Source organism: Pseudophryne corroboree, chromosome 9, assembly GCF_028390025.1.
Source record: "Pseudophryne corroboree isolate aPseCor3 chromosome 9, aPseCor3.hap2, whole genome shotgun sequence".
Taxonomy (NCBI): domain Eukaryota; kingdom Metazoa; phylum Chordata; class Amphibia; order Anura; family Myobatrachidae; genus Pseudophryne; species Pseudophryne corroboree.
In genome coordinates this window covers 120,243,181-120,268,608 of record NC_086452.1, presented here as the reverse complement: position 1 = coordinate 120,268,608, position 25,428 = coordinate 120,243,181, and the positions used below count along the sequence as shown (strand labels likewise).

Genomic DNA, 25,428 nt, shown 5'->3' with positions numbered 1-25,428 from the left:
GGACGTCGGGTTCTTGTGTCCACTACAGTCTGTCCCCTCCCATGAGGAACTGCTTTAGGACATCCCTGATATTATTCCCTGTGGAATACCAGTGTACCCCACTGCAGAAAATGAGATTTATGGTGTACTTACCATTGTTAAATCTCTTTCTGTGAGGTACACTGGATTCCACAGGGCGCCCACCCTGATGCACTTAGCTTCTTTGGGTTTGTATGGCATTAGGTGCTAGTCCCTTCTACTGTCGTGAGAATGTGGTTCTATGGGGGTGATTCCGAGTTGTTCACTCGCTAGCTGCTTTTAGCAGCATTGCACACGCTAAGCCGCCGCCTACTGGGAGTGTATCTTAGCATAGCAGAATTGCTAACGAAAGCTTCGCTAATTTTCTCGTAACGATTACCCCGCAGTTTCTGAGTAGATCCAGACTTACTCAGCCATTGCGACCAGCTCAGTCCTTTTCGTTCCTGGTTTGACGTCACAAACACACCCAGCGTTTGCCCAACCACTGCCCCGTTTTTCCAGCCACTCCTGCGTTTTGCAACTCGAACGCCTGCGTTTTTCCGCACACTCCCATAAAACGGCCAGTTTCCGCCCAGAAACACCCACTTCCTATCAATCACACTACGATCAGCACAGCGATGAAAAAGCTTTGTTATGCCGTGAGTAAAATACCTAACTTTTGTGTAAAATAACTAAGCGCATGCGCTCTGCGAACCTTGCGCTGTAAGCGACTAATCGCAGTATAGCGAAAATCGGCAACGAGCGAACAACTCGGAATGACCCCCTATGTGACTAACATCTACCGTCTCTCTTACCTGCTACTGCATTGGACTGGTTAACAAAACTGAGCTCCAGTGCCTGGAGGCGGGGCTATAGAGGAGGCAGTGCAGTGCATCCTGGGAACAGTCAAAGCTTTAGCCTGTTGGAGCCTGGATCAAGATCCAACTCTACACCCCCTGATGTTATTCCCTTTGGAATCCAGTGTACCTTGCAGAAAGAGATTTAACAAGAAGTCGACCATAAATCTCCTTATTTTACTAGTCCTTCTCATCTGTGTCTTTTTTACTTTTTGTCTGTTCCCGGGGATTGCCACTCCGCCTCCATTGCCTATTCCTATTGGTACACATTTGTGTGACCAGTGATACCACACTTATGTCACATCCTATATAAGACCTGACAGTTCTAGTACTTTTGGTGCTCTAGTTTAAATTTATGCATGGATGTACCATTTTCACCTTTCTTGTTTTTGTGTTGTTGTTTTTTTGTTTTAAAAAGCTGAATGCGTTTAATGCTGTGGGGCATACATGTGGAGGGGTTGTGTTGATGAGAGTGGGGTTTTTGAACTTGCAGATGAAAGTTAAGTGTTTAACTTGGGAAATGACTATACTGATATTTTTTCTGTACCCTAAAATTCTGGAAAGACTTTAATTTGTTGAAGATCACTTGCTAGCTATAATTTTTCAACCATTAATAAATTTTGCAAATATCAGCCTTTTGACTGCTTTTTAAAACCTCTAGTACAGTGGTTCTCAAGTGCGGTCTTCAAGGCACCCTAATGGTCCAGGTTTTAGGTATAGCCGTGGCTCAGCTCAGATGGTTGAATCAAATTGACTGAGGTGCTAATTAAGTCACCTGTGGCCAAGCATGGATAAACTTAAAACATGGACCATTGGGAAGCCTTGAGGACCACGTTTGAGAACCTCTTCTCTAGTACTTTCCTTATGACCACTAACCGCCTTCTATTTGGTCCTGTTTTCTCAGTTGTCACTTTTTTGGTGTACAGGATGGCTTTCCCACTTTTTTATGCAGTTCTCCCAGGTGCATTTGGTAGAAAAGTCGTGCAACCTTGTTGGGAATACAGCAGATTGGCATTTCTGATTATTCTCTGATATCTTGGGTGCGCGCATTTGTGTGGTGTTTGCATGTTCCAGGAAACAAAGTTGGTTTTGCAAACTCACTCCTTATTCGAAATTTCCTCATTGTTTCATGTTATAGGCATCTTAGGAGGATTATGGATTTAAAGTCTTGACAAGGATCGTTCTCATGTAAACTAGGAATTATCTCTGTGTTAAGGAAAGCAAAAATAAAACAAATAGCTCTGCACTGTAGAACTGAGAACCTGATGATGAGACAGTGCAAGTAAGTGAGTCTGTTCTGTCCTCTCACTATACGGAGACGGGATACGGTCATTAGGGCGACAAGACTTAGGTCGACAGTCATTAGGTCGACCACTATTGGTCGACATCCATTATGCCGACATGAGTTTTTCACCTTTTTTTTTTTAACTTTTTCATACTTTACGACCCACGTGGACTATGATTGGGAATATTAACCTTGCCCGAAGCATGGCAAGCGGACACTGCACTAATTGGGGTTCCCTGTCACTTTACAAAGAAGAAAAAACAACAACAACCTCATGTCGACCTTTTTCCAGGTTGACCTAGTACATGTCTACCTAGTGACCATGTCGACCAATATTGGTCGACCTAATGACTGTCTACGTAAGTCTTGTCGACCTAATGACCCTTACCCATGGAGACTAAATGAGGTATTTTGCAGGTTCGTTTGCCTACCGTAGTTTTATGTGTACAGAACTTGTGTATAGACCTACTAAGTGCTGCAAACCAGAACGCTATTATTCTAGGAAAGAGTGTAGCCTACAATACTTCAGCATTGTTTAAAATGTTTTCACTGATGCTGTAGCGATGATCGGTGAACAAATTATTGTGCTAGATGGCTGTTGTTTCCCCCATACATCACAGATGTATTGGGGCAATGTCCCGATCCACTGATGGCCAGGTAATAATAAACATGTTTTAAAATCCTGATTCCCCGATCCCGACTGAAAACGGTTGCGATCGGCAAATTGGGCATTATTAACATGTTTAATTTCCCAAATACCACGACAGATCACCAATCGTCGCTGGGCGCCAACCCACTGATCCATTCGGCGGTGCCGACGGGATCGGGGTAATGGGTCACCTGATATATGGGGGTCATAATTCTCTGAAAGCCCAATCGCTTTTCACAGACTTCTATATAACTTAGCCATAGTCACATCATATCTGTTCACCTCAGCTAATCAGTATCTATTAGAGTGTGATTTAGCCTCTACTGCAGTGGATGTACAATGCAGTACAAGGGTCAGATTGAAAGCCTTATTAGGAGATGTTGAGAACCAGCACTAGTTAAAACATTAACAAAACCTTAACCCTGGCCTTGCCTTTAATAGAGCTTTGAACCATGTTCATTAACGTTTCTTAAAGCTTACCATACAGCAAAGTGTGCTATGTAAATAATAAAAATGTTCTATTGTGTTTTTAAGTGATCAGTCAATGCCACCAAGGAAAATATTTCTTTAGGACAACACTTGGACAGCATGGAAATGCCAACAACGGTTTTGCCCCTTCCCCCCTCACTCACTACCCGTGCCCTAATCTTGCCCTGGACTCATGATTTTTAGGGCTGCGTACAAAAATCCGCGATTCTGGTGGTACCATAAATTAAGCATTTAGCGCACTTGCTCACGGCCATGACTAAGTCATGCCTTATTAAATTGACCAGTTAGTTGCTAGCATTTCCATCACCCTTACTAACAACCATTTAGTGTCTTTTTTTTTTTTTTCTTCTTCTTTTTTATTGCATATGTTAATTTACCTGTAGGTAAAATGAAAGAAAAAAAGGCCACAAAGACTGAAAGCTCTGACTCGGGTAAGAAATAAAAGGAGCAAATATTGGATATATAGTCACCTGCTTGGTTTGAGTTTATTTGAAATCTATTTGTTGGCCAAAAATGAGTTACTTGTTATAAATAATTATTATGAGCAATAAATCTTATTTTAAATATCAGATATGCCTATAATTATATTATTTATTGCACGTCTGGGTTTCGGGCAGTGTACTGGATAATTATATAAGGTATAATAATCTGTGTGGACTAACAGCATGCAGCTCTCATTTTAAAATAATGTTTTATGGATGTAATAGTGATTGAAATATGAATAGATCGTTACAAATAAGAGACTGACAATATGCTGTTTTGATATCACTTTATTATGTTTTGCTCATTAAACATACTTACAATTATAGGAAAAAATAAAAAGTCAGTGCGCTGATATTTTTCTCACAAGTCCAATGTGGAACAACAAGCCCCAGCAATCCAAGTTTCAGAGCCATGGTCTGTTGTGGACCTGTTGGTCTGCTTCCTTGCACCAAGACCTTGTTCTCTCAGGTCGGCGTCGCCTCTTAGTATCCTGTATCCAGCACACAGGTGCATGTCGTCACTTGGACGAAGTCCAAATGACGAAATGCATTTGGGCGTGGCCTGATGGGAACAAGATTGTTCTTTGAAGCTACATGCTGTGCTTGCTGTATTGCCCGTTGGATAAATTCTTGCTGTTCAAACTTACAGTGGTTTACCGCCGTTAAGGGTATGTTACCTGTAAACTGGTTTTATTTTTGTGAGAATAAAAATGTTTGAAAGATTCATACAATGTGGGGCACACCCTCTTTCTTCATTTTGATCTATAGATATCTTTTACCTTTTAATATTTTCATTTACTAGTTGGGAAATAGAGTAGATGTATAAGATTTTAGGAAAATGTGATATTTAAAGCATAGTAATTACACCACGTAATTTACCACGGCTAATTGAATTCCTCCACCTACCCCAAATACAATATAACAAATTGGGAGTTCTACCACATTATATATTTATTTGAGCCCTCTAAGCCTGCCTATAACAAACTGTGGCTCCCCAACAAATTTCGATTATATACCACAGTTGTAGAACCACAGGTTACCAACCTCTATTCTATTCTGCAACACTGATATATATCAGCCTGTCTGTCACCTACCCCTCTTTCTACTTTCCAAATGCCCTCTGTGTTGGTTTAAAGAAGACGTTCTCTACCATTCAACATGTATGTTTGCTAACTAGTGGTCTCTGTTCTAACCAGAATATGGATATATTAAGGGGATCTGTTCAATTTTCCAGGCCGGTAAATCATACTGGTTCCATATTAAGGTGTCAGATGGATATATTACTACATCTCAACTTTCCTTCTATTGTTTGTCTATGGCAGAATCAGATGATGGCAGTGATTATGATAGTGAGGGAAATTTCAGAGAAGAACCCAAGAGACCTCCATTCTCAGAAGGTTAGTAAATGGCATAAAAATCTGTCTTCTGACAATATTATGTTATTTCCCAAAATAGGATAACTGATACTATATTTACAAGTGTCAGGGAATCAAGACTACTCCAGTCAAGGTACACATATACACACCAGGTTAGGGTTCATTACAGATGAAGTACCCTGACAACATGAACTGGAGCACGGGTAGAGAAACAGCAGTAAGACATAATTGTCAAGCTCTTTACATTAAGTACACACCTATACAGTTGTCAGGCAGATCACCCAGTATCAGCTGATTGGCCCAATGATTTATAGTTGTATATGCGGGAATGTTAGCCAATAAATGGATTGAAATGCTCCTGCAGCAGTCTGATTAGGAGGTCACCTCTTACATGCAGTTGAATATTTCAGATGCCTGACCTACCAGTCCCATAGAAGAATGTACATACTGAGCTTTATCTACCTCAGTGTGTAAAGCGCTAGCACTGATTGGATTTAACACTTCAATCCATTTAGCGCCGAGTGATCATAATAGTGTGTACCCAGTATTAGCATCTATGGACAAATCATGCACTCATTCTTTTCATTTATGGGTCTGGAACTACTTTGAGGCTATTTCAGTGTTTGAATGAGAGAGTAGCCTGATAGAACTCTCAAGGGAACCGGTCACATCATGTCCAATATGTACAAACCAGTGACATTAAAACGTCTCCACAAAGGAGAAGCTTTCTTTACATAGAGCTGTTGCATTTAACACAATACAGCAGCATCTTGAAGAAGTTGGAAAGCTTAGTGTAAAGCAGAATGCTTTGCAAATTAAATATGATGGTAAAGTGTACCCAATGTCTGCACGCAGTGGTGGCATCCATTTTGTGAGCTAACTCAATATATAGCTAAAAATGCTCTGCTCCCTCTCACAGGTTATTAGTAAATGGATAGGCTGCATTCCCATGCATATTGGTCAGTGACCAGTGCAATTCCATAGCTTATATAAAATGGATATATACACATTTCATGTTTTTCCACAGCATTTTACTTTTACGTAGAAACTTTGTCATTATTTTGTTTCGTGCTACAGTGTTACACAGCCCTGTACAAAGAGTATTTAATTGTTCACTTCGGTCTCTGATCTTTGGTGCTTATCTTCTGAACTAGTGTTTTTCACCCGTCATTTGCCAGGTCACGAGCACTAGGGTGGCTTATCCCGGACCATTTTTTTCAATCACAGGAATTGGGATTGAAAAAGATCAATCCTGGGAAACCCCGGATTGGTTAGTTTTCAGTGTTCTCCCCCTCCCCGCCGAGTCCACATAATTTACCCTCATCCAGATGGGCAGGAGGGTGGATCCACCTGCTGCGAGGAGGTGAGGTGTGGGCCAGTGCAGGCGCTGTGGTCTGAGCGGCGGGCAGCTGGCTGCGCAACGTGACCTCTGACTTCACGTCACGCTGCGCAGTGCGCACAGCCAGGGGCAGTGGGAAGTGAGCTGGGGGAGCCGGGCAGCGTCTGAGCCTCCCGAGGACGCTCAATGCTGCCCGGCATTGAAAACACAGAGGGGTTTCCTAATCCGAAATCCCCGGGATTGGAAGCCTGACAATATTTGGCCAGAATCCCTCCGATCCCGGGATTGGTCACCATAACGAGCACACAAAATACATAAAATCTTGCATAGGCAACTAGATGTTGTGCTTTATCTTCCCTATGTCTTCCTATCTCTCTGCCCCCCTCTCTTATTTCATTTGCACCCCCTCAATATCACTGTCTCACATTAACCAGCTCAAGGCTGGTTCTCCTCGGAAAGTCAGAACCAAGAGAAAATGGCTGAACGGCTTTTAGCAGCGGCTGCTTTATTATGACGACATTGTGGCGTCAACCTTATGATTTGTCTATATTTTACATGTCGTTTCGACTCGTGTACACTTTAACTGTCAACATTGCAATCTATCTTTACATTGTCTACCTTATGCCCTTGTCAACATTTTGACTGTCGACAGTCTTATACTGGCAGTCAGAATGCCAACCTCCCTTCATATGGCGTCCTCTTAAACAAATAATTACCCCAGCAGCTGGACATACACCTAAAGATTCATTTACAGATCACGTCAGGTCACCAGTTAGAAAAATCTCAATGTTATACGTTTGATAAACATACAGGGTGTCATGTTGCACAATATCTCTTGAGCTATAACATTGGGGGTAATTCTGAGTTGATCGCAGCAGGAATTTTGTTAGCAGTTGGGCAAAACCATGTGCACTGCAGGGGAGGCAGATATAACATGTGCAGAAAGAGTTAGATTTGGGTGGGTTATTTTATTTCTGTGCCGGGTTAATACTGGCTGCTTTATTTTTACACTGCAAATTAGATTGCAGATTGAACATACCACACCCAAATCTAACTCTCTCTGCACATGTTAAATCTGCCTCCCCTGCAGTGCACATGGTTTTGCCCAACTGCTAGCAAAAGTCCTGCTGTGATCAACTTGGAATTACCCCCATGGTTTTGTCCAACTGCTAACAAAGTTCCTGCTGCAATCAACTTGGAATTACCCCCATAGTCGGTACAACGTACAAGTGCTTTGTAGCCTATACATAAAATATTTTTTTTGTCATTATCTTTTCCCTTCTCAGTACAGATGCCTGTGAATAGTACTGCACTGAATGCACCAAGATCATGTGCCCAGGGCCAGCGACAGGGGGGTCACAGGGGACAACTGTACCGGGCCCCATGGATCAGAGGGTCCACAAGGATATTTGCTTAGTGCCGGCAGGGATGTGAGCCATCTTCTCCAAATAGGGCGAGCTGTAGGCATTGTGGGTAACAGGTGCCTAACACACAGTGACTGTGCGGCGTGAGTGTGCACCCGCACTTCCTGGTCCAGCTCTGTTGCAGGCAGTTACGGAACATGGCAGCAGCTCTGCTGGCCAGGATTCCCGTGCCCGTGTGAGGGCCGCATGGTACCTGCTAGGCGGTGTTCCAGTCTGGATACTGGGGAGAGCAGCACAGGTCAGTCTCTCTCCGGGTCAGAGTGGCTTGGTGAGGGGATACAGGGCTTTGGAGTGGGGTGGAGGAGCTGGGAATGCAGCATGGAGTCATTGGGGAGAGACAGATTGTGGGAGGAAGGAGAGAGGGAGACACAGACTGTTTTGTTTCTGAGGGGGCCCCAGAGATATCACTGTACCTGGCCCCAAGAGTTTCTGTTGCCGGCCCTGCATGTACCAGTCTGTATGATATGTCCAGCAGGAATATCAGCATGCTGGCTCTCATGGAATAATGTTTAGCTTTGCTGGTGAAAAGGATGAAGTTGTAGACTGTTGGGGAGGGGATTCAAATGTTTGAAAAGTCAGTTGGGTGTCTGTTTTTTTTTCCTGTTTATTAGATAGGAATAAACAGACTCCCAACTGACTTTTCAAACATTTGAATCTCCCCATTGGGAAGAGCCCTCTTACCTCTCATGCCCCCATGTGCCACACACACACACACACACACACACACACACACACACACACACACACACACACACACACACACACACACACACACACACACACTCCTCACCCAAAAAATACAGAATACTGGACACCATTTCTTTGTCCCATATTTAACATTAGCACAGTACCTGTGTTGCATCCACGTATCCTCTTTAATTCATATAATATGATTTTATTCCTCAGATGAAGAAGTAGAAGAAAAGGGAAACCGTCATCAACAAAGAGGTACATCTAGTATTATGTGGTGTTATATCTAGTAACAGCTTTGATGTATTAGACTGAAAATGATATGAGCTACGTATAAAATCTAAAAATAATCACCAGGGAAAGCCTTTCATTTATGCACTCAACATATTAATAAGCATTTATACCCAACTCCTATGTTTTAGATGTAGCTACTCCTGCCCTAGCCCAGCACTGTTACCTGGCTATCTCTCTCTGCTCTTGGTGCTATGCATTTACCAGGAACTGATTCAGACCTTCACTTTATCTCAAAGAATGTGTTCTACTACAGAATACCATAGTCCTTTAATTTAGCATCCAGGGCAAAACCCAGTGATGTCGTTGGGGCTTTCAGTTACAGGAAGAGCATGTGGGACTAATAAAATCCCAGAAAACTGTTCCAAAAAGCTGAAATGTTCATGTTTATTTTGATACACTGAAACATAAATAACTGTAAATATATATATAATCGCATACTTTTTTATCCTAACCCTTATAGACCGTACCTTTAGTAAAGTGCACATATTACTGATGGAAGTTGTAGAATATATTTTGTCGTGTATCTATGTGAGCTTTCCACTGTGTAGAGTACCGGCATTTAGAGTCCAAAACCACCACCGTTCTGATTCTTTATGCCATTAGCATGGATGGGAAGATTGAAGTCATCCCTACATGGCAGCAGAGGCCTCTCTAAGGGATCAGTACGCGATACCGCCGGTCGGAATACCGACACCGGGATTCCGACCGGCACAATCCGACAGGGGGCCGAGCGCAACGCAGCTCCTTGCGGGCTTGCTGCGCTCGGCACACTAATTTATCATCCCTCTTTTGGGGGTCGTGGACACCCACAGAGGGAGAATATGTTGGGATTGTGCTGTTTGGGATCCCGGTGTCGGTACTCTGACCGCCGGGATTCCGTCCGGCGGGATGTTGACCGCATCCCCTCTCTAAAACCCATCATCGTATCTGCTTCTGTAAGCAAAGCTGTGGAGGGCTGTTCTGAGCAATTGGCTGAGCGTCTGATATTTGGCAAACTCAGATCAGAATTGCTCACTCTGGTGGAGCATATTTATTAGGCCTTTGTAGATCTTTGGGTTGCTTCCATTCTTTTTCTACTATTAAAGCCCTTTTTTTCGGCCGAAAAATGTGTCGCTATAGCCCGATAACAAATGTGATCCGGGATAAGTTCCCAGACCCATGTGTTATCGCAGGTCTGAAGGGCTGCTTATCATGAAATATGCTTTACATACCTGAGACACGCAAAGTATATCCGATGAGTGCCGGTATCGGGGGATCAGGATGCCAGCATTGGGGCTAATAGTATAGCCTCTGGGGAACCTATTAGCAGTGGTAAATTACAGCTGCTAATAGTATATCACCCTAAAACTGGACTTTAATCTGAATGGTATGCAGGTATTTAATGTCCGTTCTGTCAGCATGGATTGCAGTATATCTCATGTGTGAGTCCTGATCTTGTACTATTCCTTATACTTGGGATAAAAGAAAAAATATATGGGTTAAACCAGCAAGTGGAAAGTGTATAACATAGCTCACATGTTTCATCTTCTTTGTCCCTGTAAACTGATTGTTGGTTATTTACATCTCTCTACTTGCAGACCCTGTAAATTCAACACTGGACTTTGACACGAGACCTCAAAACCGCTTTTCTGATGGTATGTTTTTTTTATGTGTATTAACACGGTCCAAAACCATTTTGTGTTGTAACACGCATATCTTGAGAACCATACTCTACAGTCAATTTGCCCTTTATATAAATATAAAACCTAAAATACAATATCCCTTCTATACCTTGTTTTTCTTTTCTAATGTTACATAATTGTTTTGGATTCCACAGTTGAAGATGAAAGAAAGATATCCTGTCAGCAAAGAGGTACGTCTAGTAGTCCTTTACATGGCAGAGAATGGCAACATACCCCACTCTCTAACATCACAGTGTTCAAATTTACAAATAGATAATGGGGATAAGCTCTGAATTGTGCATTCAGAAACAATAAACATTATAGCGTTCTGTACAATAACAAGTGCTATGTCTGGTGCTTATTGTGTGCAGCTGCTCCTGAGCCCAAATCCTGTAGTGGAACGGCGTTCACTAACAGTTATCAATACCTCCTGACCAATCCTGCCTTATTTTTGTAATCCCGGGATTGATGTACTCACCCCCACTTCCCACTGCTTTCCTTCTCCCTCGTCCTCCCTGGCATCCCTCAACCTCCTCCCCTTTCACTTGCCTTAGCCACAGCCGTGGTCAGAAATGGCTTTTCTTGCTGTCGGTTGCAATGTCTGGTCATCTCCCAGGCTCCGCTGCGGTAGAAAGCTTTGAGTCCTGTGCTGCTCTCACTGATTGGCTAGCAGTACACTGCCCAGTGATTATGTCACCATGCAGTGCGCTCCCAATTACTAATGGCTAAGATCACCTGCATATATTCTACGGGCAACTGGGAAAGCCTGTTTTTCATTGTGATCAGATGCTACGCAGACTCGTGTAGTACTCTGCATCAGCCCTGTTGAGTATTCAAATACACAAGAGGAATAAAGTAACATGTTTGAAGACCCATCTCTAGGGAAAGACAAATTATTTGAAAATAGGAGTATAATTCCGGAGAAGTGTTTTTCTTTTTTTTCTTTTTTTTTTAATATATGTTTATTCTTTTCAAATACAGAGTCCAAAAATAAACACATTGGTCAGGGAGAAAGACAGCAAATGCAGTATAAAAACGGTAAAAGATATGGACCCATCAGAAAAATCTGCACAAAATTCACCAAAAGTGTCCAAAACAGTACCTATCACAATTCAAACAAAACATAAAAATAAAACACATTAGACAAGTCAAACAATTAGACAGAAATTGGGACAACACACCAAATGAAAGAAGCTAAAAGGGAGGGAAGGGAGAGGGGGAAGGGGTACAGGTTCAAAAGGGATGTAAAAGGGTGACAGGTTGGAAGTGTTGGAGGCCCCATAGTACATATGGAAAGAATTGCTATTAACATATCATCCTTCTAAGTATGAAACCACAAAAAGGTTGCTATTAACATTTCTCTAACGTCCTAGTGGATGCTGGGGACTCCGTAAGGACCATGGGGAATAGACGGGCTCCGCAGGAGACATGGGCACCCCAAGAAAGAATTTAGATTCTGGTGTGCTCTGGCTCCTCCCTCTATGTCCCTCCTCCAGACCTCAGCTTGAATCTTTGCCCGGACGAGCTGGGTGCTGTTCAGTGAGCTCTCCTGAGCTTGCTGTAAGAAAGTATTTTGTTAGGTTTTTTATTTTCAGGGAGCTCTGCTGGCAACAGACTCCCTGCATCGTGGGACTGAGGGGAGAGAAGCAGCCCTACTCTCTGAAGATAGGTCCTGCTTCTTAGGCTACTGGACACCATTAGCTCCAGAGGGATCGTACACAGGATCTCACCCTCGTCGTCCGATCCCAGAGCCGCGCCGCCGTCCCCCTCGCAGAGCTGGAAGACAGAAGCCGGGTGAGCATGAGAAGCAAGAAGACTTCGAAATCGGCGGCAGAAGACTCCGGTCTTCACTGAGGTAGCGCACAGCACTGCAGCTGTGCGCCATTGCTCCCACACTAAACCCACATACTCCGGTCACTGTAAGGGTGCAGGGTGCAGGGCGCAGGGGGGTGCGCCCTGGGCAGCAATTGGGACCTCTTTGGCAAAAGTTAGCGTATATACAGTTGGGCACTGTATATATGTATGAGCCCCCGCCAAAAATTGTAAATTGAAGCGGGACAGAAGCCCGCCGTCGAGGGGTGGGGCTTCTTCCTCAGCACTCACCAGCGCCATGTTTTTTTCTCCACAGCACCGCTGAGAGGAAGCTCCCCAGCCTCTCCCCTTCAGATACACGGTAGAAGAGGGTAAAAAGAGAGGGGGGGCACATAATTAGGCGCAAAAATCAAAATAAACAGCAGCTACTGGGTTAACATTAAGTTACTGTGTTATTCCTGGGTTAATAGCGCTGGGGTGTGTGCTGGCATACTCTCTCTCTGTCTCTCCAAAGGGCCTTGTGGGGGAATTGTCTTCAGATGAGCATTCCCTGAGTGTGTGGTGTGTCGGTACGTGTGTGTCCACATGTCTGCGGTAAAAGGCTCCCCTAAGGAGGAGATGGAGCAAATGTGTGTGTGAGGGGTGTCTCCGTCGACAACGCCGACACCTGTTTGGATATGTGTAATTAAGTGCTAAGGTGAATTTATTGCACAAAAGATTAGAGAACAGACAGGGAATCTACCCATGTCTGCCCCTATGTCGCAGAGACCTTCAGAGTCTCTCAATGCTCACTATCCAAAATAATAGACACTGATATCGACACAGAGTCTGACTCCAGTGTCGACTACGATAATGCAAAAGTTACAGCCAAAATGGCAGGAAAGTATTCAATATATGATTATTGTAATAAAAGATGTTTTGCATATCACTGATGACTCATCTGTCCCTGACACAAGGGTACACAGGTTTAAGGGGAAGAAAGTTGAGGTAAATTTCCCTCCTCTCATGATGAAAAAGAGCGGGAATCTCCAGACAAGAGACTGCAGTTTCCCACAAAGAACTCTCAGGGAGTATCCTTTCCCTACTAGGGCCAGGATACGATTGAAATCTTCCCCTAGGGTGTCACGTTTGCCCAAAAGGTAGCCCTGACTTATCAGCTATCCTCAGGGATCCTGCAGATAGCGTGCACAGTCTGGTACACTACTCAGACCGGCGATTGGGTCGGCATGGGTTTATAGCGCTGCAGCAGCGTGGACAGGTACCTTATCAGCAGAGATTGAGACCCGAGTATGTATGTGTATATATATATATATATATATAGATAGATAGATAGATATAGATATATAGATATATATAGATATATATATAGATATATATTAAAGATGCTGTCTTAAGATATATATATATATATATATATTTCTCTGACGTCCTAGTGGATGCTGGGAACTCCGTAAGGACCATGGGGAATAGCGGGCTCCGAAGGAGGCTGGGCACTCTAGAAAGATCTTAGACTACCTGGTGTGCACTGGCTCCTCCCACTATGACCCTCCTCCAAGCCTCAGTTAGATTTCGTGCCCGGCCGAGGTTGGATGCACACTAGGGGCTCTCCTGAGCTCTTAGAAAGTTATAGTCTTAGAATTTGTTATTTTCAGTGAGACCTGCTGGCAACGGGCTCACTGCAGCGAGGGACTAAGGGGAGAAGAAGCGAACTCGCCTGCTTGCAGCCGGATTGGGCTTCTTAGGCTACTGGACACCATTAGCTCCAGAGGGATCGACCGCAGGCCCAGCCTTGATGTTCGGTCCCGGAGCCGCGCCGCCGTCCCCCTTACAGAGCCAGAAGCAAGAAGATGGTCCGGAAAATCGGCGGCATGAAGACATCCTGTCTTCACCAAGGTAGCGCACAGCACTGCAGCTGTGCGCCATTGCTCCTCATACACACTTCACACTCCGGTCACTGAGGGTGCAGGGCGCTGGGGGGGGGCGCCCTGAGGCAGCAATAAAAACACCTTGGCTGGCTAAAATACCTCAATACATAGCCCCTGGGGCTATATATGAACTAAATACCCCTGCCAGAATCCCATAAAAAGCGGGAGAATAAGCCGCGAAAAAGGGGCGGAGCCTATCTCCTCAGCACACTGGCGCCATTTTTCCCTCACAGCTCGGCTGGAAGGAAGCTCCCTGGCTCTTCCCTGCAATTCTACAGTACAGTAAGAGGGAAAAGAGAGGGGGGGCATTAAAATTGGCACTGTATACAGTATATTATATTGAAAAGCAGCTATTAGGGACATAACTCAGTTAGTCCCTGTATATATATAGCGCTCTGGTGTGTGCTGGCATACTCTTACTCTGTCCCCCCAAAGGGCTTTTGTGGGTCCTGTCCTCTGTTGGAGCATTCCCTGTGTGTGTGGAGTGTGTCGGTACGGCTGTGTCGACATGTTTGAGGAGGATAATGATGTGGAGGGGGAGCAGATGCCTTTAGCAGGGATGTCACCCCCTGGGGGTCAGACACCTGAGTGGATGGTATTATGGCAGGAAATGAGTGCACGTATAGACTCCTTACATAAAAAATTTGACGACATGCCGACTGTGGGACAGCCGAGTCTTCAGCTCGTGCCTGTCCAGGTGTCTCAAAAGTCATCAGGGGCTCTGAAACGCCCGCTATCTCAGGTGGCACAAGTAGATGTCGACACGGATACTGACACCAGTGTCGACGACGATGAGTCAAATTTAATGCCCGTTAAGGCCATTCACTGCATGATTGAGGCAATGAAAGAGGTGTTAAATATTTCTGATTTACATCCAGGTACCACAAAAAAGGGTATTATGTTTGGGGAGAAAAAACTACCTGTAGTTTTTCCCCCGTCAGATGAATTAAATGAAGTGTGTGAAGAAGCGTGGGCTTCCCCTGATAAGAAATTGGTAATTCCTAAGAAGCTACTAATGGCGTTCCCTTTCCCGCCAGAGGATAGGTTACGTTGGGAAACACCCCCGAAGGTGGATAAAGCGCTCACACGTTTGTCTAAAAAGGTGGCACTACCGTCCCAGGATACGGCCGCCCTTAAGGAACCTGTTGATAGAAAGCAGGAGGCGATCGTGAAGTCTGTATATACACACTCAGGCATTATACTCAGACCAGCTATTGCATCAGCATGGATGTGCAGTGCTGCCGCTGCGTGGTCAAATAAACTGTCAGAAGATATTGACACGTTAGACAGAGACACGATCCTACTAACAATTGACCATATCATAGACTCAGTCTTATACATGAGAGATGCACAGAGGGAAATCTGCCGGCTGGCATCTAAAGTAAGTGCATTATCCATCTCTGCTAGGAGATGCTTATGGACTCGCCAGTGGACTGGAGATGCAGATTCCAAAAGGCACATGGAAGTTTTGCCTTATAAGGGGGAGGAATTATTTGGGGATGGTCTCTCCGACCTAGTTTCCACAGCAACGTCTGGGAAGTCAGCATTTTTACCCCATGTCCCCTCACAGCCTAAGAAGGCGCCATTTTATCAGGTTCAGTCCTTTCGGTCCCAGAAAAACAAGCGGGGAAAAGGAGGGTCTTTTCTGTCAAGAGGCAGAGGCAGGGGAAAAAGGCTGCAGCAAACAGCAGGTTCCCAGGAACAAAAGTCCTCCCCCGCTTCCTCTTCCAAGTCCGCCGCATGACGGTGGGGCTTCACAGGCGGAGCCAGGTACGGTGGGGGCCCGCCTCAGGAATTTCAGCGATCAGTGGGCTCGCTCACAGGTGGATCCCTGGATCCTTCAAATAGTATCTCAGGGATACAGGCTGGAATTCGAGGCGACTCCACCCCGCCGTTTCCTAAAATCCGCCTTGCCGATTGCTCCCTCACAGGGAGGCGGTGCTAGCGGCGATTCACAAGCTGTATTCCCAGCAGGTGATAATCAAGGTACCCCTACTTCAACAAGGCCGGGGTTACTATTCCACACTATTTGTGGTGCCGAAACCGGACGGTTCGGTGAGACCCATTTTAAATTTGAAATCCTTGAACACATACATAAAAAAATTCAAGTTCAAGATGGAATCGCTCAGGGCGGTTATTGCAAGCCTGGACGAGGGGGATTACATGGTATCCCTGGACATCAAGGATGCTTACCTGCATGTCCCCATTTACAATTCTCACCAGGAGTACCTCAGATTTGTGGTACAGGATTGCCATTACCAATTCCAGACGCTGCCGTTTGGACTCTCCACGGCACCGAGGGTATTTACCAAGGTTATGGCGGAAATGATGATACTCCTTCGAAAAAAGGGAGTTTTAATTATCCCATACTTGGACGATCTCCTAATAAAGGCACGATCCAAGGAACAGTTGTTAGTGGGAGTAGCACTATCTCAGGAAGTGCTGAGCCAGCACGGTTGGATTCTGAATATCCCAAAGTCACAGCTGGTCCCCACGACACGTCTAATGTTCCTGGGAATGATTCTGGACACGGCCCAGAAAAAAGTGTTTCTCCCGGAGGAGAAAGCCAGGGAGTTGTCTTCTCTAGTCAGAGACCTCCTAAAACCAAAACAGGTATCGGTGCATCACTGCACGCGGGTCCTGGGAAAGATGGTAGCTTCTTACGAAGCAATTCCATTCGGCAGGTTCCATGCCAGAATTTTTCAGTGGGACCTGTTGGACAAGTGGTCCGGATCGCATCTTCAGATGCATCGTTTAATAACCCTGTCTCCACGAACCAGGGTGTCTCTTCTGTGGTGGCTGCACAGTGCTCATCTTCTGGAGGGCCGCAGATTCGGCATACAGGACTGGGTCCTGGTGACCACGGATGCCAGCCTACGAGGCTGGGGGGCAGTCACTAAGGGAAGAAATTTCCAAGGACTATAGTCAAGTCAGGAGACTGCCCTTCACATAAATATTCTGGAACTAAGGGCCATTTACAATGCCCTAAGTCAAGCAAAATCCCTGCTCCTACACCAGCCGGTGCTGATCCAGTCAGACAACATCACGGCAGTCGCCCATGTGAATCGACAGGGCGGCACAAGAAGCAGGACGGCGATGGCAGAAGCCACAAAAATTCTCCGATGGGCGGAGAATCATGTACTAGCACTGTCAGCAGTGTTCATCCCGGGAGTGGACAACTGGGAAGCAGACTTTCTCAGCAGGCACGACCTCCACCCGGGAGAGTGGGGACTTCATCCAGAAGTCTTCCAAATGATTGTAAATCAATGGGGTCGTCCACAGGTGGACATGATGGCGTCCCGCCTAAACAAAAAACTAGAGAAGTATTGCGCCAGGTCAAGAGACCCTCAGGCGATAGCTGTGGACTCTCTAGTGACACCGTGGGTGTACCGGTCAGTTTATGTGTTCCCTCCTCTACCTCTCATACCAAAGGTATTGAGAATAATAAGAAAGCGAGGAGTAAACACAATTCTCGTGGTTCCGGATTGGCCGAGAAGAGCGTGGTACCCGGAACTTCAAGAGATGATCTCGGAGGACCCGTGGTCTCTGCCGCTCAGACAGGACCTGCTGCAGCAGGGCCCCTGTCTGTTCCAAGACTTACCGCGGCTGCGTTTGACGGCATGGCGGTTGAACGCCGGATCCTGAAGGAAAAGGGCATTCCGGAGGAAGTCATTCCTACGCTTATTAAAGCCAGGAAAGAGTTTACAGCAACTCATTATCACCGCATATGGCGGAGGTATGTTGCATGGTGTGAGGCCGAAAAGGCCCCAACGGAGGAATTTCAACTAGGTCGATTTCTGCATTTCCTGCAAGCAGGAGTGAATATGGGCCTAAAACTGGGCTCCATTAAGGTACAGATCTTGGCTCTGTCAATTTTCTTTCAAAAAGAACTAGCTTCAGTACCTGAAGTTCAGACATTTGTGAAAGGAGTGCTGCATATTCAGCCCCCATTTGTGCCTCCTGTGGCACCTTGGGATCTCAACGTGATGTTGAGTTTCTTAAAATCACATTGGTTTGAGCCACTAAAAACCGTGGATCTGAAATATCTCACGTGGAAAGTGGTCATGTTATTGGCCTTGGCTTCAGCCAGGCGAGTGTCAGAGTTGGCGGCTTTATCATGTAAAAGCCCTTATCTGATTTTCCATATGGATAGGGCAGAATTGAGGACTCGTCCCCAGTTTCTCCCTAAGGTGGTGTCAGCGTTTCACCTGAACCAGCCTATTGTGGTGCCTGCGGCTACTAAGGATTTGGAGGACTCTAAGTTGCTAGACGTTGTCAGGGCCCTGAAAATATATGTTTCCAGGACGGCTGGAGTCAGAAAATCTGACTCGCTGTTTATCCTGTATGCACCCAACAAGCTGGGTGCTCCTGCTTCTAAGCAGACTATTGCTCGTTGGATTTGTAGTACAATTCAGCTTGCACATACTGTGGCAGGCCTGCCACAGCCAAAATCTGTCAATGCCCATTCCACAAGGAAGGTGGGCTCATCTTGGGCGGCTGCCCGAGGGGTCTCGGCTTTACAACTTTGCCGAGCTGCTACTTGGTCAGGGGCAAACACGTTTGCAAAATTCTATAAATTTGATACCCTGGCTGAGGAGGACCTGGAGTTCTCTCATTCGGTGCTGCAGAGTCATCCGCACTCTCCCGCCCGTTTGGGAGCTTTGGTATAATCCCCATGGTCCTTACGGAGTTCCCAGCATCCACTAGGACGTCAGAGAAAATAAGAATTTACTCACCGGTAATTCTATTTCTCGTAGTCCGTAGTGGATGCTGGGCGCCCATCCCAAGTGCGGTTTATCTGCAATACTTGTACATAGTTATTGTTAACTAAATCGGGTTATTGTTGAGCCATCTGTTGAGAGGCTTTATTGTTTCATACTGTTAACTGTGTTTCATATCACGAGTTGTACGGTGTGATTGGTGTGGCTGGTATGAGTCTTACCCGGGATTCAAAATCCTTCCTTATTGTGTACGCTCGTCCGGGCACAGTACCTAACTGAGGCTTGGAGGAGGGTCATAGTGGGAGGAGCCAGTGCACACCAGGTAGTCTAAGATCTTTCTAGAGTGCCCAGCCTCCTTTGGAGCCCGCTATTCCCCATGGTCCTTACGGAGTTCCCAGCATCCACTACGGACTACGAGAAATAGAATTACCGGTGAGTAAATTCTTATTATAAAACATGCCCAAAGAGACATTAGTCTACTGGGTTCTAGAGTCAACGCTATGTCTATTTCTGCTTGACGTGTCCTGTAGAATATGCAATGGACAGGTGATGCCGACTTAAGAGGCATATGGAAGGCTGAGGATTGTGTGGAGAAGGGATCTAGGACCTGGTCTCCACAGCTATAGCTGGTAACTGATATTTTGCCTTATATTCCTGCACAGCCTAGGAAAGCACGGCATTATCAAATGCAGCCTTTCGATAACAAAGAAACAAGAAAGTCCGAGGTGCGTCCTTTCTTGCCAGAGGCAGGGGCAGAGGAAAGAAGCTGCACAACACAGCTAGTTCCCAGGAACAGAAGTCCTCCCCGGCTTCTACAAAATCCACCGCATGTCGCTGGGGCTCCACAGGCGGAGCTAGGCCCGGTGGGGGCACATCTTCGTAATTTCAGCCACAAGTGGGTTCACTCCCTGTTGGATCCCTGGGCAATAGATATTGTGTCTCAGGGATACAAGCTGGACTTTGAGGAGATGCCCCCTCACCGACGGCCCTGCCGGCTTCCCCCCACGAGAAGGAAAATAAAGGCAGATGAGTCGTAGGAACCAACTGCGACTTTGGAATATTTAGAATCTAGCCGTGTTACCGTTACACTTCCAGAGAAAGTGATACGCTGTTCAGCAACTGCTCTCTTGATCTCGCTTTTCTGAGGAGATCGTCCAAGTACGGGATAATTGTGACACCTTGCTTCCGCAGGAGCACCATCATTTCCGCCATTACCTTGGTGAAGATTCTCGGGGCCGTGGAGAGACCAAACGGCAACATCTGAAATTGGTAATGACAATCCTGTACCACAAATCTGAGGTACGCCTGATGAGGTGGATAAATGGGGACATGAAGGTATGCCTCCTTTATGTCCAGAGACACCATAAAATCTCCCCCCTTTCAGGCTTGCGATGACCGCTCTTAGCGAATTTATCTTGAACTTGAACCCTTTCAGGTATATGTTCAGGGATTTTAAATTCAATATGGGTCTGACCGAACCGTCTGGTTTCGGGACTACAACATGGTCGAATAATAACCCCCTCCTTGTTGAAGGAGGGGAACCTTGACCACCACCTGTTGAAGATACAATTTGTGAATTGCAGTTAACACTATATTATTATTATTATTATTATTATCCTTTATTTATATGGCGCCACAAGGGTTCCGCAGCGCCCAATTACAGAGTCCATATGCACATAATCAAAACAGGAAAACAGTGACTTACAGTTGATGACAATTTAGGACAAGTACAGGGTAACTAAGCATAACTACACCAGTAAATGACAGAGAAGTTCCAGGTGGCCAAAAAACTGCTTGATTTGGGCAGTTGAGGATTATTAAAGTAAGAAAAGGATAAGCACATGAGGGAAGAGGGCCCTACTTGTGAGAGCATACAATCTAAGGGGAGGGGTAGACAGACAGGGGTGACACAGATGGGGTACATAGAGAGCGTAGAACAGAGGGTTAGGGTGAGATTTGGCTGGGTTTGGTAAAGAAATGGGTCTTAAGAGCCCGTTTGAAGTTTTGTAGAGAGGTGGAGAGTCTGAGGGGGAGAGGTAAAGAATTCCAGAGGAAGGGAGCAGCACGTGAAAAATCTTGGAGATAGGAGTGGGAGGAAGTAATCAGAAGACAGGAGAGCCGGCGTGCATTAGCAGAGCGAAGAGGACGGGTGGGAGAGTAAAGGGAGATAAGGTCAGAGATGTAAATGGGAGAGGAGTGGGTGAGTGCTTTGTAAGTGAGAGTGAGAAGTTTGAATTGGATTCTGAAAGGGAAGGGAAGCCAGTGAAGGGCTTGTAGGAGAGGGGAGGTGGACGTAGTTTCCTAGGCATGATTCTAGACTCAGACCAGAGAAGGGTTTATCTCCCGATAGAGAGAGCTCAATAGCTCATGACACTGGTCAGGATCCTATTAAAACCAAAACAGGTGTCAGTGCATCACTGCACTCGAGTCTTGGGAAGGATGGTGGCATCATACAAGGCCATTCCCTTCGGCAGGTTCCATGCGAGGACCTTTCAATGGGACTTACTAGACAAGTGGTCCGGATCACATCTTCAGATGCATCTGTTAATCACCCTATCCCCCAGGGCCAGGGTGTCTCTCCTGTGGTGGCTGCAGAGTGCTCACCTTCTCGACGGCCGCAGATTCGGCATTCAGGACTGGGTCCTGGTGACCACGGATGCAAGCCTCCGAGGGTGGGGAGCAGTCACACAGGGAAGAAATTTCTAAGGTCTGTGATCAAGTCAGGAGACTTGCCTTCACATCAACATCCTGGAACTAAGGGCCGTATACAACGCCCTACGTCAAGTGGAGACCCTGCTTCGCGACCAACCAGTTCTGATTCAGTCAGAAGCCACCAGAATTCTTCGCTGGGCGGAGAATCACGTAAGCGCACTGTCAGCAGTGTTCATCCCGGGAGTGGACAACTGGGAAGCAGACTTCCTCAGCAGGCACGACCTCCACCCGGGGGAGTGGGGACTTCATCAAGAAGTCTTCACGCAGATTGCAAGTCGGTGGGAACTGCCACAGGTGGACATGATGGAATCCCGCTTTAACAAAAAGCTACAGAGGTATTGCGCCAGGTCATGAGACCCTCAGGCGATAGCTGTGGACGCACTGGTGACACCGGGGGTGTTCCAGTCGGTCTATGTATTTTCTCCTCTTCCTCTCATACCCATAAGAAAAAGAGGAGTGAGAACAATACTCATTGTTCCGGATTGGCCAAGAAGGACTTGATATCCAGATCTGCAAGAAATGCTCACAGAGGACCCGTGGCCTCTTCCTCTAAGACAGGACTTGTTGCAACAAGGGCCCTGTCTGTTCCAAGACTTACCGCGGCTACGTTTGACGGCATGGCGGTTGAACGCCGGATCCTAGCGGAAAAAGGCCCATTCCACTAGGAAGGTGGGCTCTTCTAGGGCGGCTGCCCGAGGGGTCTCTGCATTACAGCTGTGCCGAGCGGCTACTTGGTCAGGTTCAAACACTTTTGCAAAGTTCTACAAGTTTGATACCCTGGCTGAAGAGGACCTTGTGTTTGCTCATTCGGTGCTGCAGAGTCATCCGCACTCTCCCGCCCGTTTGGGAGCTTTGGTATAATCCCCATGGTCCTTACGGAGTCCCCAGCATCCACTACGGACTACGAGAAATAGAATTATCGGTAAGTAAATTCTTATTTTTACTTACCGGTAAATCTATTTCTCGTAGTCCGTAGTGGATGCTGGGCGCCCGTCCCAAGTGCGGACTTCTTCTGCAATACTTGTATATAGTTATTGCTGCAATAAGGGTTGAACTGATGCTCTGTTGTTGTTCATACTGTTGACTGGGTAAGTTTATCACAAGTTATACGGTGTGATTGGTGTGGCTGGTATGAGTCTTGCCCTGGATTTCCAAAATCCTTTCCTTGTACTGTCAGCTCTTCCGGGCACAGTTTCTCTAACTGAGGTCTGGAGGAGGGGCATAGAGGGAGGAGCCAGAGCACACCAGAATCTAAATTCTTTCTTGGGGTGCCCATGTCTCCTGCGGAGCCTGTCTATTCCCCATGGTCCTTACGGAGTCCCCAGCATCCACTACGGACTACGAGAAATAGATTTACCGGTAAGTAAAATCTTATTATAAGTATGAAACCACAAAAAGGTAACCCAAGCTCATACAACAGTTTTAATATATGTTTGTGTTGATTTAAATTCCAGCCAAGGGTGCCAGGTATCCGTGAAGTCTAGGTTCCGCTGCGGGGTTACTCGGATATCCTCCATTGACATGTACATATCAGTACGAGTGAACTATTCCTTAATAGTAGGAGGGGATTTAGACGGCCAGCAAACCAGTATCGCAGCCTTCGCAGCAATATTGAGGAATTTAAATAAGGATTTCTATAAAAGTCCTGGGAGCCAGAGTAGGAATTAGAAGCCAGGAAGAGGGAATGGAGGAGATCTCGACATCTGTTATTAACCTAGAAACTGATATCGCTTGGTCCCAAAAAGGCCACAGGAACCGACAATCCCTCCTAATATGGAGTGGGGAGCCAACCTCTGCATTACAGTGCCACCATGTAAAACTGTGTGTTTTAACCCGTTTTCTTAACTAATTTATTGTTTTTTTAGCTATTAGAACAATAAAAATTAGACTATTTCAATATGCCACCAGGAAGCCCTATCTGTTCCATAAGAAAATCTAATATTCGGTGTGATACTCAAAAAGGAAAAGAATTCCTGTAGGGCTTAAAGTATTATTGCAGTTTGTGGACTTTTAAAATGTTAAATTTGAAATATGCACGTCTACATTACTTATACCCCTTTCACACCACCTGAGGCGGGTCGCACTCGGTAGCCTGACATGGGAGCTCCCATGGTGCGACCCGCCTCAGGCGCCCTGCCGCCACTGTCTGCAACCCGGTATATTTCTTGGTTGGTGAAATCAGCGGTAACGGCGCTTGGAGATCACATGCTTTCGAAGGGCCTCCCTTACACACACTGGAAACAGGTCACTCGACCCAGTGTTTTTTCCCCTGGCACCTTTCAGACCGCACCTGAACACAGGTTATGCGCGCTCGTGTGGCAATAACCTGTGTTCATAGCTGGCTGTCTGAAAGGGGTATTACTGTGTTGGCTACATACAATATAAAGGAAGCATTGTACTGTAGATGTGTAGCATGAATAGTTTAGATATTTTTATTTCTCTATCGTCCTAGTGGATGCTGGGGTTCCTGAAAGGACCATGGGGGATAGCGGCTAGAAAAGTTTAGCTTAGGTTTTTTATTTTACAGTGAGTCCTGCTGGCAACAGGATCACTGCAACGAGGGACTTAGGGGAGAAGAAGTGAACTCACCTGCGTGCAGGATGGATTGGCTTCTTTGGCTACTGGACATTAGCTCCAGAGGGACGATCACAGGTACAGCCTGGATGGTCACCGGAGCCTCGCCGCCGGCCCCCTTGCAGATGCTGAAACAAGAAGAAGGTCCAGAATCGGCGGCATGAAGACTCCTCAGTCTTCTTAAGGTAGCGCACAGCACTGCAGCTGTGCGCCATTTCCTCTCAGCACACTTCACACGGCAGTCACTGAGGGTGCAGGGCGCTGGAAGGGGGGCGCCCTGGGAGGCAATGAAAACCTATTTTTGGCTAAAAATACCTCACATATAGCCTCCGGAGGCTATATGGAGATATTTAACCCCTGCCAGAATCCGTTAAGAGCGGGAGACGAGGCCGCCGAAAAAGGGGCGGGGCCTATCTCCTCAGCACACAGCGCCATTTTCCCTCACAGAAAGGCTGGAGGGAAGGCTCCCAGGCTCTCCCCTGCACTGCACTACAGAAACAGGGTTAAAACAGAGAGGGGGGGCACTAATTTGGCGTTAGAAATATATAAAAAAGATGCTATAAGGGAAAACACTTATATAAGGTTGTCCCTATATAATTATAGCGTTTTTGGTGTGTGCTGGCAAACTCTCCCTCTGTCTCTCCAAAGGGCTAGTAGGTCCTGTCCTCTATCAGAGCATTCCCTGTGTGTGTGCTGTGTGTCGGTACGTGTGTGTCGACATGTATGAGGACGATGTTGGTGAGGAGGCGGAGCAATTGCCTGTAATGGTGATGTCACTCTCTAGGGAGTCGACACCGGAATGGATGGCTTATTTAGGGAATTACGTGATAATGTCAACACGCGGCAAGGTCGGTTGACGACATGAGACGGCCGACAAACAATTAGTACCGGTCCAGACGTCTCAAAAACACCGTCAGGGGTTTTAAAACGCCCGTTTACTTTAGTCGGTCGACACAGACACAGACAGGGACACTGAATCCAGTGTCGACGGTGAATAAACAAACGTATTCCTTATTAGGGCCACACGTTAAGGGCAATGAAGGAGGTGTTACATATTTCTGATACTACAAGTACCACAAAAGAGGGTATTATGTGGGATGTGAAAAAACTACCGTAGTTTTTCCTGAATCAGATAAATTAA

At 46.0% G+C, this 25,428-nt stretch overlaps 1 protein-coding gene across 2 annotated transcripts in view; it reads left to right on the top strand.

Annotated features, from left to right (window-relative positions):
- The window catches only part of LOC134956764 (uncharacterized), a 48,386-nt gene that overhangs the window by 17,934 nt on the left and 5,024 nt on the right, over positions 1 to 25,428 (top strand). The window contains exons 4-8 of one of the 2 annotated variants that reach the window (XM_063938726.1): positions 3,661 to 3,708; positions 5,082 to 5,156; positions 8,805 to 8,846; positions 10,460 to 10,516; positions 10,699 to 10,734. In XM_063938726.1, the coding sequence (XP_063794796.1) occupies positions 3,661 to 3,708; positions 5,082 to 5,156; positions 8,805 to 8,846; positions 10,460 to 10,516; positions 10,699 to 10,734 (258 nt within the window). The remainder of the gene's footprint in view (positions 1 to 3,660; positions 3,709 to 5,081; positions 5,157 to 8,804; positions 8,847 to 10,459; positions 10,517 to 10,698; positions 10,735 to 25,428) is intronic. The other variant, XM_063938727.1, reaches the window with a different exon arrangement.